Source organism: Lagenorhynchus albirostris, chromosome 10 (genome assembly GCF_949774975.1).
Source record: "Lagenorhynchus albirostris chromosome 10, mLagAlb1.1, whole genome shotgun sequence".
Classification (NCBI taxonomy): Eukaryota; Metazoa; Chordata; class Mammalia; order Artiodactyla; family Delphinidae; genus Lagenorhynchus; species Lagenorhynchus albirostris.
Window position 1 is genome coordinate 43,835,278 of NC_083104.1, and position 17,532 is coordinate 43,852,809.

Below are 17,532 nucleotides of genomic sequence, written 5' to 3' on the forward strand. Positions count from 1 at the left end.
TTGAACACTAGCAGGATTTGATTGCAGGACTTCGACAGGACTGGGGGAAACAGAGACTCCACTCTTGAAGGGCACACACAAAGTTGTATGTGCATCAGGACCCAGGGGGAAGGAGCAGTGACCCCACAGGAGAATGAACCAGACCTACCTGCTAGTGTTGGACGGTCTCCTGCAGAGCTGGGGGGAGGCTGTGGCTCACCACGGGGACAGGGACACTGGCAGTGGAAGTTCTGGGAAGTACTCCTTGGCTTAAGCCCTCCTGGAGTTGGCCATTATCCCCACCAAAGAGCCTGCAGGCTCCAGGGCTGGGTCACCTCAGGCAAAACAACCAACAGGAGGGAAGTCAGCCCTACCCATCAGCAGACAAGCAGATTAAAGTTTTCTGAGCTCTGCCCACCAGAGTAACACCCAGCTCTACCCACCACCAGTCCCTCCCATCAAGAAGCTTGCACAAGCCTCTTAGATAGCCTCATCCACCAGAGAGCAGACAACAGAAGCAAGAACTACAATCCTGCAGCCTGCGGAACAAAAACAACATTCACAGAAAGACAGACAAAATGAAAAGGCAGAGGACTATGCACCAGATGAAGGAACAAGATAAAACCCCAGAAAAACAACTAAATGAAGTGGAGATAGGCAACCTTCCAGAAAAAGAATTCAGAATAACGATAGTGAAGATGATCCAGGACCTCAGAAAAAGAATGGAGGCAAAGATCGAGAAGATGCCAGAAATGTTTAACAAAGACCTAGAAGAATTAAAGAACAAACAAACAGAGATGGACAATAACTGAAATGAAAACTACACTAGAAGGAATCAATAGCAGAATAACTGAGGCAGAAGAATGGATAAGTGACCTGGAAGACAGAATGGTGGAATTCACTGTCGTGGAACAGAATAAAGAAAAAAGAATGAAAAGAAATGAAGGCAGCCTAAGAGACCTCTGGGACAACATTAAATGCACTAACATTCGCATTATAGGGGTCCCAGAAGGAGAAGAGAGAGAGAATGGATGCAAGAAAATATTTGAAGCGATTATAGTTGAATACTTCCCTAACATGGGAAAGGAAATAGCCACCCAAGTCGAGGAAACACAGAGAGTCCCAAGCAGGATAAACCCAAAGAGAAACATGACAAGACACATAGTGATCGAACTGACAAAAAATTAAAGACAAAGAAAAATTATGAAAAGCAGCAAGGGAAAACTGAAAAATAACATACAAGGGAACTCCCATAAGGTTAATAGCTGATTTCTCAGCAGACACTCTACAAGCCAGAAGGGAGTGGCATGATGTATTTAAAGTGATGAAAGCGAAGAACCTACAACCAAGCTTACTCCACCTGGCAAGGATCTCTTTCAGATTTGATGGAGAAATCAAAACAGTTACAGACAAGCAAAAGCTAAGAGAATTCAGCACCACCAAACCAGCTCTACAACAAATGCTAAAGGAACTTCTCTAAGTGGGAAAAACAAGAGAAGAAAAGGACCTACAAAAACAAACCCAAAACAATTAAGAAAATGGTCATAGGAACATACATATCAATAATTACCTTAAATGTGAATGGATACAAAAACAGGACCCATATATATGCTGTCTACAAGAGACCCACTTCAGACCTAGGGACACATTCAGACTGAAAGTGAAGGGATAGAAAAAGGTATTCCATGCAAATGGAAATCAAAACAAAGCTGGAGTAGCAATACTCATATCAGATAAAATAGACTTTAAAATAAAGAATGTTACATGAGACAAGGAAGGACACTACATAATGATCAAGGGATCAATCCAAGAAGAAGATATAACAATTATAAATATATATGCACCCAACACAGGAGCACCTCAATACATAAGGCAAATGCGAACAGCTATAAAAGAAGAAATTGACAGTAACACAATAATAGTCGGGGACTTTAACACCTCACTTACATCAATGGACAGATCATCCAGACAGAAAATTAATAAGGAAACACAAGCTTTAAATGACACAATAGACCAGATAGATTTAATTGATATTCATAGGACATTCCATCCAAAAACAGCAGATTACCCTTTTTTCTCAAGTGCACACATTCTCCAGGATAGATCACATCTTGGGTCACAAATCAAGCCTCAGTAAATTTAAGAAAATTGAAATCATATAAAGCATCTTTTCCGACCACAACGCTATGAGATTAGAAATCAATTAAAGGGAAAAAAATGTAAAAAACACAAACACATGGAGGCTAAACAATACATTACTAAATAACCAAGAGATCACTGAAGAAATCAAAGAGGAAATCAAAAAATACCTAGAGACAAACGACAACGAAACACTATGATCCTAAACCTATGGGATGCAGCAAAAGCCGTTCTAAGAGGGAAGTTTATAGTAATACAATCCGACCTCAAGAAACAAGTAAAGTCTCAAATAAACAATCTAACCTTACACCTAAAGGAACTAGAGAAAGAAGAACAAACAAAACCCAAAGTTAGCAGAAGGAAAGAAATCATAAAGATCAGAGCAGAAATAAATGAAATAGAAACAAAGAAAACAATAGCAAAGATCAATAAAACTAAAAGCTGGATCCTTAGAAGATAAGAAAAATTGATAAACCTTTAGCCAGACTCCTCAAGTAAAATAGGGAGAGGACTCAAATCAATAAATTAGAAATGAAAAAGGAGAAGTACAACAGACACCACAGAAATACAAAACATCCTTAGAGACTACAACAAGCAACTCTATTCCAATAAAATGGACAACCTGGAAGAAATGGACAAATTCTTAGAAAGGTATAACCTTCCAAGATTGAACCGGAAGAAACAGAAAATATGAACGGACCAGTCACAAGAAATGAAATTTATTAAAAATCTTCCAACAAACAAAAGTCCAGGATCAGATGGCTTCACAGGTGAATTCTATCAAACATTCAGAGAAGAGCTAACACCCATCCTTCTCAAACTCTTCCAAAAAATTGCAGAGGAAGGAACACTCCCAGACTCATTCTACAAGACCACCATCACCCTGATACCAAAACCGGACAAATATACTACAAAAAAAAGAAAATTACAGACTAATATCACTGATGAATATAGATGCAAAAATCCTCAACAAAATACTAGCAAAAAGAATCCAACACATTAAAGGAATCATACACCATGATCAAGTGGGATTTATCCCAGGGATACAACGATTCTTCAATATATGCAAATCAATTAACAAATTAAAGAATAAAAACCATATGATCATCTCAATAGATGCAGAAAAAGCTTTTAACAAAATTCAACACCCATTTATGAGAAAAACTCTCCAGAGAGTGGGCATAGAGGGAACCTACCTCAACATAATAAAGGCCATATATGACAAACCCACAGAAAACATCATTCTCAATGGTGAAAAACTGAAAGCATTTCAGGAACAAGACAAGGATGTCCACTCTCTCCACTATTATTCAATATAGTTTTGGACGTCCCAGCCATGACAATCAAAAAAGAAAAAGAAATAAAAGGAGTACAAATTGGAAAAAAAGAAGTAAAAGTGTCACTGTTTGCAGATGACATGATACTATACATAGAAAATCCTAAAGATGCCATCAGAAAACTATTAGAACTAATCAATGAATTTGGTAAGGTTGCAGGATACAAAATTAATGCACAGAAATCTCTTGCATCCCTATACACTAACAACGAAAGATCAGAAAGAGAAATTAAGGAAACAAACCCATTTACCATCACATCAAAAAGAATAAAATACCTAGGAATAAACCTACCTAAGGAGGTAAAAGACCTTACTCAGAAAACTATAAGACACTGATGAAAGAAATCAAAGATGAAACAAACAGATGGAGAGATATACCATGTTCTTGGATTGGAAGAATCAATATTGTGAAAATGACTATATTACCCAAAGCAATCTACAGATTCAATGCAATCCCTATCAAATTACCAATGGCATTTTTTACAGAATAGAACAAAAAAAATTTTAATTTGTATGGAGACACAAAAGACCCTGAATAGGCAAAACAATCTTGAGGGAAAAAAATGGAGCTGGAGGAATCAGACTCCCTGATTTCAGACTATACTACAAAGCTACAGTAATCAAGACAATATGGTACTAGCACAAAAACAGAAATATAGATCAATGGAAGAGGATAGAAAGCCCAGAGATAAACCCACGCACCTATGGTCAACTAATCTATGACAAAGGAGGCAAGGATATACAATGGAGAAAAGACAGTCTCTTCAATAAGTGGTGCTGGGAAAACTGGACAGCTACATGTAAAGAATGAAATTAGAACACTCCCTAACACCATACACAAAAGTAAACTCAAAATGGATTAAAGACCTAAATGTAAGACTGGACACTATAAAACTCTTAGAGGAAAACATAGGAAGAACACTCTTTGACATAAATTACAGCAAGACCTTTTTTGACCCACCTCCTGGAGTAATGGAAATAGAAGCAAAAATAAACAAATGGGAACAAATGAAACTTCCAAGCTTTTGCACAGCAAAGGAAACTATAAACAAGACAAAAAGACAACACTCAGAGTGGGAGAAAATATTTGCAAACGAATCAACGGACAAAAGATTAATCTCCAAAATATATAAACAGCTCATGCAGCTCAATATTAAAACAACAAGCAGCCCAATCAAAAAATGGGCAGAAGACCTACATAGACATTTCTCCAAAGAAGACATACAGATGGCCAAGAGGCACATGAAAAGCTACTAAACATCACTAATTATTAGAGAAATGCAAATGAAAACTACAATGAGGTATCACCTCACACTGGTTAGAATGGGCATCATCAGAAAATCTACAAACAACAAATGCTGGAGAGGGTATGGAGAAAAGGGAAGCCTCTTGCACTGTTTGTGGGGATGTAAATTGATACAGCCACTATGAAGAACAGTATGGAGGATCCTTAAAATACTAAAATTAGAATTACCTTATGACCAAGCAATCCCACTACTGGGCATATACCCTGAGAAAACCATAATTCAAAAAGACACATGCACTCCAATGTTCACTGCAGCTCTATTTCCAATAGCCAGGACACGGAAGCAACCTAAATGCCCCCTGACAGACGAATGGATAAAGAAGATGTGGTACATATATACAATGGAATATTACTCAGCCGTAAAAAGGGACGAAATTGGGTCATTTGTAGAGGCGTGGATGGTCCCAGAGACTGTCATACAGAGTGAAGTAAGTCAGAAAGAGAAAAACAAATATCGTATATTAACGCATATATGTGGAATCTAGAAAAATGGTACAGGTCAACCGGTTTACAGGGCAGAAACAGGGACACAGATGTAGAGAAAAAATGTATGGACACCAAGCGGGGAAAGCCAGGGGTGGGGGGTGGGATGAATTGTGAGGTTGGGATTGACATATATACACTAATATGTATAAAATAGATAACTAATAATAAACTGCTTTAAGCACAGGGAGATCAGCTCGGTGCTTTGTGACCACCTAGAGGGGTGGGATAGGGAGAGTGGGAGGGAGATGCAAGAGGGAGGAGATATGGGAACATGTGTATATGTATAGCTGATTCACTGTGTTATAAAGCAGAAACTAACACTCCGTTGTAAACCAATTATCCTCCAGTAAAGATGTTAAAAAAAAAAAACCAACCGTATAAAAAATAAAATAAAATAAAATTCAAAAAAAACCACAAACTAATATTGGGTCCAGTGGACCCTAATGGTACTTTAAGGGTTATCTTGCTAAGATTCCATACATATCTGTCTAATATAAGGTGAAAAATAGAGAGTTAGAATGTCATGTCTTCCTGGACTTCCCCAGGCCTGGTCAGGGTTCTACTCATAGAGAGAGCTTCGGAGATAGTAGGAGCCGGAGATGTAATTGTGTAATTATCAAGGGAAGGGCACACAGTATTCCTTATGTATGCACAAGGACCCTGCACCATCTCAAAATCTGTGATTTGCCTAGAATACCATTCTTTCCTCTCTCCCTTTTAGCTGGGTAACTGCTACACTTTGAATCTCCACTCAAACACCATCTCCACAAGCAAGCTTTCCCTGAGTCCCAGCCCTGCCATCCGGTGCCCCTTAGAGCACTGTCAAAAGCCTCCCTCCCCACGCACTGCTTCAGTGCACTTGTCAGGGTTTTAGTGTCTTCTCCACTAGGGGGCGGGCGGAGGTTTGCTCAGCTTTGCATCCTCAGCACCAGCACAGTGCTGACCCTAGTGGGCACTCGGTAAGTATTTTGCAAATGAAAAACACTGAAGTCACTTTTCTGAGTACAGGTGCTCACCTGCCTTAATTTTTAACAAAGTGTTAAGATGCATGTGTTTGAAGAAGTAAAAATAAAAAGTCCATCCATAGGGAAAGCAGATCAGGTAAGAGCTTCATTTTCCTGATTGTTCTTTACTCAGGGATTATTGGGAACAACAAGCAACATGACTGTAGCAGAAGAGTCTTCAGCTCATGATTCTGGCTTTCATTTAGGTGTCTGGTGATTTATCAAAGACTGACACCTGCAATGAGGCTCGGCACCCACAGGCCGGCACAGACGCTGCAGAAGAGAAACGGACAAACAGGCTGTACGAGTTGGCAATGAAAATGAGTGAGAAGGAAACTTCCTCTGGGGAGGATCAGGAGTCCGAGCCCAAGACAGAGTCTGAGAACCAGAAGGAAAGTCTGTCCTCTGAAGACAACAGCCAGAGTGTCCAGGAAGAGCTGAAGAAGGTAAGCTCTGTGAAACCACCTGCAGACGGCTTGGTTTCTGCAGCTGGGGTGTGGGGGAAGGTTCTGCATTTGTGCAGAGATGTGCTGGGACCCCAAAGAGCACTCTCTAAAATGCCCATCCCTATGCACTTGGGAGAACCCAAGAAAACTCTGCTTGATTAACGCTGTTATTCAATCAGGAAAGTAGCACCGCGTGTCCTTGGAAGTCTCCCAAGACCTCTCATCTCCTATTCTTCATCAAGACAGCCCTTACATTTCGACTCTGTAACGTAGTACCCATGGTCTCTCTCATTGGTAAAGAGCTGTGTTATTTCCCGCCCCACCCTCTCCCAGGAAGGAATGTTTCCTGTGGATTGAGAACATCTAGCCAATCCTCTTTTAGCCAATGATGACGCGTCATTTCATAGTATAGAGTCTTTGTGTTGAAAGTGGCCTTCTGGATCATTTATCTCTGCAGTTTTCAGATTTTGGCTTGTTTGACTTAGCCAGAAGCCTTTCTCAAACAAACCTTATATGGAATCCCAGTGCTTTAAACAGATAAAAGGACTGCTGCTCTGAGGGTCCCCAAAGCTCCAACCACCTGATCTTCAGTCCCACCATCCTCCCTTCCTTCCCCCAAGCTGGCCATCGAGTTCCAAGGGACATTGTGTGGAAGGCACAGAAAATAGACCCTGCCACTGGCAGAAAGGGATCCCAGCCTTTCTGCCCACCGTCCTCCAGCACATGCCTGGGTTCCCACTACAGATCCACCAAGTACGTTCACACTAGACTTGGCCCCCTGGTCAGGATATCCCTGCTGCCTCCAGTGGAAGGGGAAGAAGCTAGCATTTGTTCAATGTCTCCTACATGCCTGGCACTTTGCACATGTTAGTTAGTTCATTTAATATAAAACCTTTGAGGCAGACACAGACCCATGTTGCAGATGAGGAAACTGAGTCTAGTCACAAAGCTACTTACCCAAGGCCCACAGCTAGTAAGTTTCAGAGCTGAGGCTGCATCACAAACCTGCTTGGCATCAAATCACAGGCTCCTTCCTTTACAACAAGCTGCCTCTTCTGGAACTCAGATAAGATCTTATCTGGTAACATCTAGACTTCTTTGTACTTAGGATCAATTTTTTCCCTATTCTGAGAGTAGGCTATCTAAACTAACAGGCTGCTGGTAACCCACGTGCATGGTGAATGAGTCCCCTTCATCTGCTCAAGAGCCAAGCTGGGGTACTGTGCAGGAACCTGGCCAACCCAGGAATGACCACAGGTGGTCCAGAGCAGGCCCCAAGGGAAGTGGGGACCATCCTCCATGGCTGAGGCCCTGAACCTTCCAACACCTCAGACTCTGCCTTGCATTCATTCCCAACCCGGCTTCCATAACCATTGAATCCTCACTCATAAACCTGCCGGGTCCTTTGCCTGGGGATGGCGCACATCTCTTTCCCCCAGCATTTCTGTGGGTGGAGAGCAGATCTTGGCCTTCACGGGCAGCCCTTCCCCAGGATATGGTCTCCGACCCATTGCCTCTTCAATGGTTATGGGCTCTGATCCTCTCTGTTACTTGAACCGATGGCCCATTACAGTCACATTTGTCTGCTAGAGCTGAGAGCCAGACGGTAACTGAAGAATATCACATTATTTCTTACAGTGGCTCCACATCCTACTGGCTTTGCTGCCTGGTGGTCCCAAGGCACCAAAAGCTCATGCTGTACCAGCAGCACGCCAGGCTGGGATAAGCCACGCACACACGCCCCTCATCAGCCTGCAGGCCTCACCTTCTGGAGGCACGGCCATCCGTCTGTACTGTGCTCTTCTGGGCAGAATGTGAACAGGGAAAGGCGGAAAATCCTGGGTGCTTGGCCAAGCCCTCCATCCTGCCCCCATCCTGCCCTGTGCCCTCGCTGAGCAGGAAATTAGGGGAGTTGCTTTTATTCAAACTCCCAAATGTGTCAGTTTCTCAAAGTTTAAGTCCTTCCCACTGCTGACCATGAATCAATGGATTAAATAGTCAACCAGATATCACTTGTGTATGTAAAAACCCAGATAGCAAACAAAAAGAGGTAATCAATATATCTCTCTCCATCAGGCATCGGCTACTCTGATTAAAGGAAAACAGAAATATACGTTCATCTATGGAAGATTATTTAGAGGCAGAAGGGTATAGAGATAGGCTTCAGGATTAGACTGACTGTGAAACACATCCATGCAGTTTGCAAACTTTGGACTTTGGTTCTAAGCCAAGGCCATTTCTTGCCTGCTTCCTACACCCCGCCCCCTAGCTGCCCTCCTTGGCCCCTCCAATCCTTTCTCTACTCAGCATCTGGAGCTGCCCTGCGGCCCTTGAACTTGCTCCCAGCCTGTCGACAAGCCCAAGTCTGGCTTGTTTTTATATCGATCCCTAAAAACCAGTCCAGGTCTTCACTGTTGATTGGACAAACACATGTTGGCCGTGTCTGTAAAATGGGGATAATCATACCCCCTTATAGAGCTGGGAGGACTGAATTATGCAGCATAGAGGTAGCACACAGCCAGAGCCCAGCAAATATTAACAACCTCACAGCCCCTTTAACAACCTCAAGGAAAAGAAACTTCACTGTCGTGAAATAATGCCCCTGTGTTAGCACTGAGGGAACAGCTTAGTGCCTATGTCCCGTCCACACGTGCAGTGTCAGGCCAGAGGTCTGTAGCCACGTTCGGTGCTTCATCATGCTCTGAAGAATGTAATGGGGAAAATACCACGTCAGACCCTCCCAGGTTCCCATCTTCGGGATCAGAGTAACTATGACTTCCCTTGTAATCCGACCACAACTAGTTTGTCCAGCGCTCACACATGTACACACACACGCCATGGTCGGGGAGTGGATCTGGGCTAAAGAAACTGTTCCAGAAGCTGTTCGTGCCTGCCTTATCTCTTTACCGTGCTACTGCACACTGGCCCAAGGTCCATCTGCCTGGGGGCTCCCGGCACAGCAGGAGCTCCTCTTCCTGTGCAGAAGGCAGGCTGGGAGTGAGAGAATAACACTCCCCTCCCCAGGAGCAGCCCTAACCAGTGACTGATGGGAAGAGTGTAAATACTCCACTCCTTTGCCTCCACTGAGGTGGTGACCCACGGAGTGTGTGCTACCCACTGATGCCCCGAGTTCCCCAGCAGATTTGGCTCTGGGCACCCACAGTGAGGACCAGCTGGATCTGGCTGCCTTCTCTTCCCTGCCTTGCCCCACCCCCTCCTCCACTGGTTCCTGGGATCACTTCCCAAATAAACTCCATGCACTCGAATCCCTGTCTCAGGGTCTGCTTCTGGGGAAACCAGACTAAGACAGTAACCAAACAGGAAAACACACAGAGTCCCCAGTTCACAAACACTCACTGCAGTATCTGTGACTAAGCAGTGGAGAAATCCAAATGCCTAACTGGCTGCTAATGGCCTCTGCCTGACCACGAGGATCCCTTACACAGAGAGAGTTTTATCCAGACTTCACCATTCCTCCTGCCTCTATCGCAGGTTCTTCTCTCCGGGAGCCAAAGCAGAGGAATGTGCATATTCCCATAGACACAGGGACATCAGTGGCAGTTCAGTGTCCTTGGTATGACAACCCATGTAGGTATTAGGGCTTCACAATCTTGTCCAGCAGCAGAATAACCATTTTAGAAACACGCTGTTTCTTGATGGGAGTCAGCCCTTCGCTGTAGGCAGACTTGTCCCTACAGTTGATTCACTTTGGCTGGGTGTTGGGGGCCCAATGATGATTCAAGGATGGTCACTGCCATCTGAATTTTAACTACCTGAAGAACCAGCTTGTAAAACTTGGGGTCAGCCCAGAAACCTGGATTCCTAGAGGCCATGTTTTTAATTGAAGTCATCTTGGTTTCATTGAACCTCATGGTCAACCTTCCAAACCTTGGGATCCTTCAAGCCCGGGAATAAGCACTTGCTTCCCCTCTGCCACTGGGCAGGTGGCTCTGCCAATGGTTATGGAAGAAAGGCCTGGCTGAAGTGGTTCCTAGAACCATCTGCCCCTGGATATGCAGGTGCTGCATTCCTGAGAGAAGGACGCAAAGAAAGGTCAAGAACTCCTGGCCTGACTTTGGAGACTACATGCAGGGGCTGAATCTCCCACAAAACCCTATCTCCCCAAGCTTAAAGCAGTGATCCCCAAGGTCCCTGCTCCCCATGGTTCTAGACATGTAAGGCATTAAATAGGTTTTTGTTTCCTGATATTAGTATCATTTATGACACTATTTATATGACAAAAGATGTCCTATGTGTCAAGCTTTTGGAACATGAGTGTTTGTTGAAGGCCCATATTAGTGAATGCTTGCATTATAGTCAAATTTGTACACGCAATGTCCTGAAAGCAAAGTGTCTTTGTTTATTAATTATCACAAGTAGCTGAATCATTGTGTTTTAGTTTCACAAGGGAGTCACAGACCAGCAGATAACTCCCATATTCATAGTTTCACGGAATAATTCTCCTCAAAGTACTGAGACTTCCCTAAAGTAATAAATGTCTTTCTCCTCAAATAAGAGACAGATTTGTGCATCTTCTCACAGCTGCTCCCCATTTACTAGCATCAAGTCATACAGAAACACAGTACTGGTCAATGGATAAGCAGACAGATTGATTGTTGCCTGAGAAAACCCAGAGCTGTGGGTTTCTGCAGTTTAATGTGCTTGTGAAAAATTTTTTGTCGATATCACAGTGTTAACATAAAATCAAGTATTGTCCATGTGTGTCTCACCCTTGTAAAATGACTCACCATCCACATGAGGATTCAGTGTCTTTCACCCCAGGTAGTATCTTATTTGAGAAGCATGTCTCCATCTTCAGTTGGCGCTAAAGTTTCAATCCCCACTTATATCTTACAAGCTACACTGATCTCAGTAGGCCTTATGCCTGTTGCCTCTTCTAACTTTCTATTTAACTGCTGCGCTAGGAAAAAAGAGAAGCTTTAGCTGTCCACTTAGAGCTACAGCTCTTATCCACAGCGCTTGAACAGGTGAGGTTTCATTTCACTCCTGTAGTCACTGGTGTCACTCATTCCCACGCTTGTGTCCTGTGTGTTTGGGGGAGGGGCCTGCACGGCTGGGAAAAGAGTTCTGGGTTCTCTCCTGGATTCTGAGGGCTTCAACAGAACATCTTCTTCTCTAGGCAAAAGATGAACTGAGCCCTCGAGAATTAATATACTCATAATGCTAATAGATAAAAAGGCAGTCTACATAAGCAGACAATCGACCAAAAATAAAAGCAAAAAAAGAAGAATGTAAATGACCAATAAGCATATGAAAAAATATTCAACTTTAATTGTATCTCAGCTGTATTCAATACAACACCTAGCCCAGAACTTGGCATATGGTGTGCACAGTCATTTTTTCCATTCAACAAAAGCACATTGAGGCACTGGGAAGACAGCCATGAACAGGGCAAAGTTTATCGTTTGTTCAGACAAGCAATAAAAATGCAAATTGAAATAATGAAATGCCACTTTGCCTAACAAATTGGATGGTTAAAAAGAATGATAATCAATGTTGGTAAGAGTTCGGGGAAATAGGCAGTCTAATACCCACGAAGTAACACATATTAGCACACTGGTGACTTGGTAACTCTAAGCAATCAAAGTGTGCCTACCCTTTGATCCAGCAAATATGCTTTCAATCATTTATCCTAAGGAATAACTGGACAAGCAGCCAAGGGTATATCACAATGCAGTTCATCAAGTGTTATATTTTTATACTAGGAAAACTTTGAAACAACCTAAGTGTCCAACAATAAGGGACTCTTGGGGAAATGGAGGGGATGAGGTCCAGAAAACAGATGGGGCATTGGCATTGGAATGGCAAAGACAGAATAGTCCAGATACAAGTAAGTGGGTAAATCTGATGTTTAGGAAGATGAAGAGAGTTTGTTTTATGTTCTATGCTTCCCCCCCTCCGCCCCTCTGTTACCCAACCAAACTTGGGTCTGCTTGCCTGGGCACAGTAAAGCCAATCTACTGACACTGGGTTGTGGTGAAAGGAAATGTAGCGTTTATTGCAGGGCACCAAGCAGGATTGGGGATGGCTAATGCTCAAGAGACCAGAACCCCTGATGGCTTTCACGGAAAGGTTTTTAAAGGTAGGGTGAGTGAGAGGGTTGCAGGGCACATGATCAGCTTGTGTACATTCTTCTGATTGGCTGGTAGTGAGGTAATGGGGAGTCAAACATCATCAACCTTCTGGTTCCAGCCTGTCTGGGGCCTGCCTACATGCTGGTGGTCAGCATGCAGTTAATGTTTTCCACCTGCGGGGGTTTCAGTATTTGCAAAACAGCTCAAAGGATATGGCTCAGAATGTTATCTTATAGCCCTTGAGAGGAACTAAAGGTATTTGACTTTGTTTAATGGCTAAACTATTATTATTTTGTCTTGCTTGACTGTTTTCCTTTGTTTCTGCATTTTCTCACTTCTAAATTTATTAAATTTATTCTTTGGAACTCAGGGATGGCCTAGGAGGCTAAAGTCTTTCTACAAACAAGAGGCAGGCAGAGGACATGGGGGCAGGGGATGGTCTGTCCTGGGAAGGCCCCATAAGGTTCTGCTTGGCTACATCTCTAGCTTTCTGAACTAGAAGGCAAGTTTGCCTTCTGAAAGTGAGGAGATAGTGAAATTTGAGTGTCAGGATTGTGGAGAGGGTTTGAAATAGCTATTGCATAGAATGGGAGAAAAACGTGGGGAGAAATATAAAGGATCCCCAGGGTAAGGTCAGAGATCACAAACATTTACTTGAGATAAAAAGAGACTGTAAAAGAATACAGCAACTATGCACACTACTATGTATAAAATAGATAAAAGACCTATGGTATAGCACAAGGAACTATATTCAACATCTTATAATAACCTATAAGGGAAAAGAATCTGAAAAGAATATATAGATAGGTACATATAACGGAATCGCTTTGCTGTACACCTGAAACTAGCATCACATCGTAAATCAACTTCAATAAAAAAAAAGAATACAGCAACTTTGAATGCAAATAAATGCAAAATAAAAATTCATTCTATTCAAAGAAAAGGTCTAGTAGTAGCAAGTCTATTCATGAATCCATATCATTCAGCACAATTACGCAATACAGCTCAATAGGTTCTGGGATTTACATTAGAACTCCCCATTTCATAACTAAAATTTACAGATGAATCTCAAACCAGACTGGAGGATTGAGGAGATAAAATGGAAATTAATTCCAACCACAATAGGAACAAAAAAATGTGAAATTAAAGCTTAACAAGAAGACTGCAGATCTCTCAGAAACCTACCAGTTTTGCTGGTAGGAAAGACAGTGTAAAGAAGAATTCTTCCAAAATGAGGGTAGATATTTACTGTAATTTAAATCAAAATCTGAACTAGAAGTTTTTTTTAACTTTTCAAAAGGATTCAAAAAATCACCTGATAAAATAAAGTCAAGAATAACTTAGAAATGCTTAGAAAAAATAAAAGAAATGAAGAGGACCTATCTATTAAGATAGTAAATCATGTTTTAAAGGCAGAGTAATTAAATTTGTGAGATATTGATAAAGGATGCAATGAAATAGTCCAGAAGTATGCCCTAGAATATACTTAATTTAACTCACAACTGATCTCATAATTACCACCCACCTCTCACTCCTGGTTGGGAAGAGATCATTTTTTAATAAGTGTGTTGAGACATATGTGCACTTGTTCTTTTGGGGGAAGGGATGTGGCAAGAGAGGAAGGTCCTTAATGTTCTCTCCAACAAAGGAATGAATGGCTCCCCCAGGTTTGCAGGGCCAGAAATACGTACAGGAGACAATAAGGAAAAGATGCCAACTTCCCATGAGAGGTAGTGGCACAAGTTCTGGAGTTTGAATTCTTGTTCAATCCTTGTTACAAATAATTGTTGAACTATTCTAAGAGCTGTAATACAATAGGGACCAGAGAGAAAAGGTCCCTGCTCTTGTGGAATTTACCCACTGTTGGGGGCGACAGCTGATAAGTATGTAAACACATACAGGGGAAGAAGTCCTTAGTGATCAGTGCTAAGGAGATTCAGCAGGACGCTCACGGATGCAGTTGGAAGGAGTATGAGTCATGGATGGTCCAGACTTTTCTGACCGACTCTGTTTTCCACTGAAACCCGAAAGACACAAAGGGAAAAGTCAGGCAAAGATCTAAAGGAAGGGCTTTCCAGGCAGAGAAAAACATGCAAGCCCTTAAGGTGGAAATGACCTTGACAAGTTCAAGGAACGGCTTACAGAGCTAGGGTAGCTGGGGCAACGTGGCCAAGGGGAGAGTGCTTGGAGAAGTGAGAGAGGGAGGGGGCAGAGCAAGCCAGCGGTGTGGGCCATGCGGAGAACTTTGGCTTCTATTCTGTGTGAGATAGGAAGCACCTGGAAAGGTTTCAGCAGAGACATAACAAGGAGGACCTTACATTTATCAAGATCACCCTGGTTGCCATGTGCCACCTCTGTTCCAAGTGAACGTGGAAGGTGGTTTCCTGTGTCACTGGGCTACTATGGAGCTGAGCACGTGCCCTGGCAGAGCCCTGGTTACCGCCAACAAGTGGGGAAGCGTGTCCAGTGAGTATCAGGAAATAATTTTCTGAGGAACAGCCAGTATGCTAAGCAAAAGAGATTGACAACTATGATCACCTCCTCTGCCAGGACAGGAAGTCCTGCCTGCCCTACACCTGCCCGGGCAGGTATGGTCAAAGGCAGTGGCCCCAGCATTCCCCTCCTCTCTCACCATCACCAGGTCCTGGAGTGGCCTTGCTCAGGTGCCCACATCAAACAACAGGGACTCCACCAAGGAAGGGAAAGAAAATGACCATGGGGAAACATACAGACCAGTGGGTTTATTTCTGAAACTAAATTAAATGTGCAAATAGCACATTTAAAAAAATTCATTTCGGGCTTCCCTGGTGGCACGGTGGTTAAGAATCCGCCTGCCAATGCAGGGGACACGGGTTCAATCCCTGGTCCGGGAAGATCCCACATGCTGCGGAGCAACTGAGCCCGTGTGCCACAACTACTGAACCCATGCACCGCAACTACTGAAGCCCGTGCCCCCTAGAGCTCATGCTCCGCAACAAGAGAAGCCACCGCAATGAGAAGCCTGCACACCTCAACGAAAAGTAGCCCCTGCTCGACGCAACTAGAGAAAGCCTGCATGCAGCAACGAAGACCCAACTCAGCCAAAAATAAAATAAATGAAATAAATTTTTTTAAAAATTCATTTCAATTATCACAATTTTTAAAAATCTTATTTCTTTCATAGGTGGCTTTCACCATCAAAATCTAAACGATTTAAGAACCCAAACATTCCTAGAGGTCCATTCTCTGATCTCCATTACATTTCATGTTTCAGTTTATTACATATGCTAATTTATTAGGTTCATACTCCAATTTCTTTCCACAATTCTGTGCCACCTTCTTTCAAGTCAGTCGTTGGGGACGTGAGTCTGTTCATGGAGAATGTATTTTGACGGGTTGTAGAGGCTTTGCCGGAGCGCCTTATGTTTCATGAGAACTGAAACATATTTGCATTGAATTTTTCTAGCAGATTTCTGTCAACTATTCAGGAGGACATATGGAGTTTCTTTTCTTACCTTTGAGAAGGAAAAAAATACATGAAATCAGGGCATTTGGACAAATTTCCTTGCTTGCTCTGGCGGTTTGATAGAAGCATTTCATAAAGCCAAGGCAGCATCTGTAATGTGGGACAGAAAAGTAATGAGCGGGCTGTGAAGTCTGGATCACACTTTGATCAGATTTTCTCAGAGGCCACATTCTTGTTCACTCTGATTGTTTTTGGTGGCTCCATCTCAGGTAGGCTCAGTAAGGCTCAGAACAGGAGCTGGTCGCTTGGGAGATCTCAAGCTCTGTTGTGTGGCTTGGTCATTGGTGTACAAATCAACGAGCTTGTTCTGATTGATGTCACTTGGTGGAGGCTACAGGCCCTTCTCTCGCTGATATGTTGTTCATGGATCTGATTATTCAGTTAGATTCTGTTGTTCCATCACTTTCTGCAGTCCATTGGGTCCCAGGAATTATGCAGGTGGAGGAGGTGATGTGGCAGGTGGGAAGGAGTGTGGACCTTGAAGACCAAAGTCTCTGGGTTCAAATCTCAGCTGTGCATCTTCTTCCTTGAGCCAGTTTCTTCGTCTCTCAAGATGGGATGAAAACAGCCACCACGTCAGGTTGTGATGAGGGTTACACGAAATCACGAGAAGACTGGGGTCAGACCCGGCACAGGCAGGACGCACATTAACACTGAGCTGGCTCCCTTCCTTCCTCTCTTCCTCCCTAAAGGGCTCTCTCAGGAGCAAGGTGTCCCAGGAGAGAAGGTGAGGCCCCGTACACATTCTATGCAACTTGAACATTGAAAGACTTTTCTCCTCTGCCTGTAATTCCTGCATGGGAGCCAACATGTTTTTAGAAGACTCTGTTAAAGTTCTTTCTGTTTCCTGTGCTTCCAGACTGACCCCAAGGTCACACATTAACGGAACCTGCTTGCCCCTCTGCAGGTCCACAGCCTGTGGCTCCCAGTGCAGGGTAGGGCCTGTTTTCTGCTACCTGGGTCTTCCTTCCCTTCTCCTGTCTCTGCTCTCTGAGGACAGGAACCCAGGCTTACTCACTTGCATCCCCTGCAGGGCCCAGTACAGTGCTGGGCATAGAGCAGATGCTTCCTGAAGGCTTGAATTAAATTAGTGATGATGGGAAATAGTAGATGATGTTTGAGGGCCTGGCTTGTTCGGTTGCCCAGCTAGGCAATGACATACCTTATTTTTATTGCCTATCAGTACGTATGGTTCAGTATGCTCCCTACTGGGAAACGGAGGGTCCTGCATGCGTG

At 43.2% G+C, this 17,532-nt stretch overlaps 1 protein-coding gene across 3 annotated transcripts in view; it reads left to right on the top strand.

Moving 5' to 3' along the window:
* Positions 1 to 17,532, top strand: part of MYRIP (myosin VIIA and Rab interacting protein) — a 218,802-nt gene that overhangs the window by 175,356 nt on the left and 25,914 nt on the right. For all 3 annotated transcript variants that reach the window (XM_060162217.1, XM_060162218.1, XM_060162219.1), the window contains one exon: positions 6,457 to 6,696. In XM_060162217.1, coding sequence (XP_060018200.1) covers positions 6,457 to 6,696 — 240 coding nt within the window. The remainder of the gene's footprint in view (positions 1 to 6,456; positions 6,697 to 17,532) is intronic.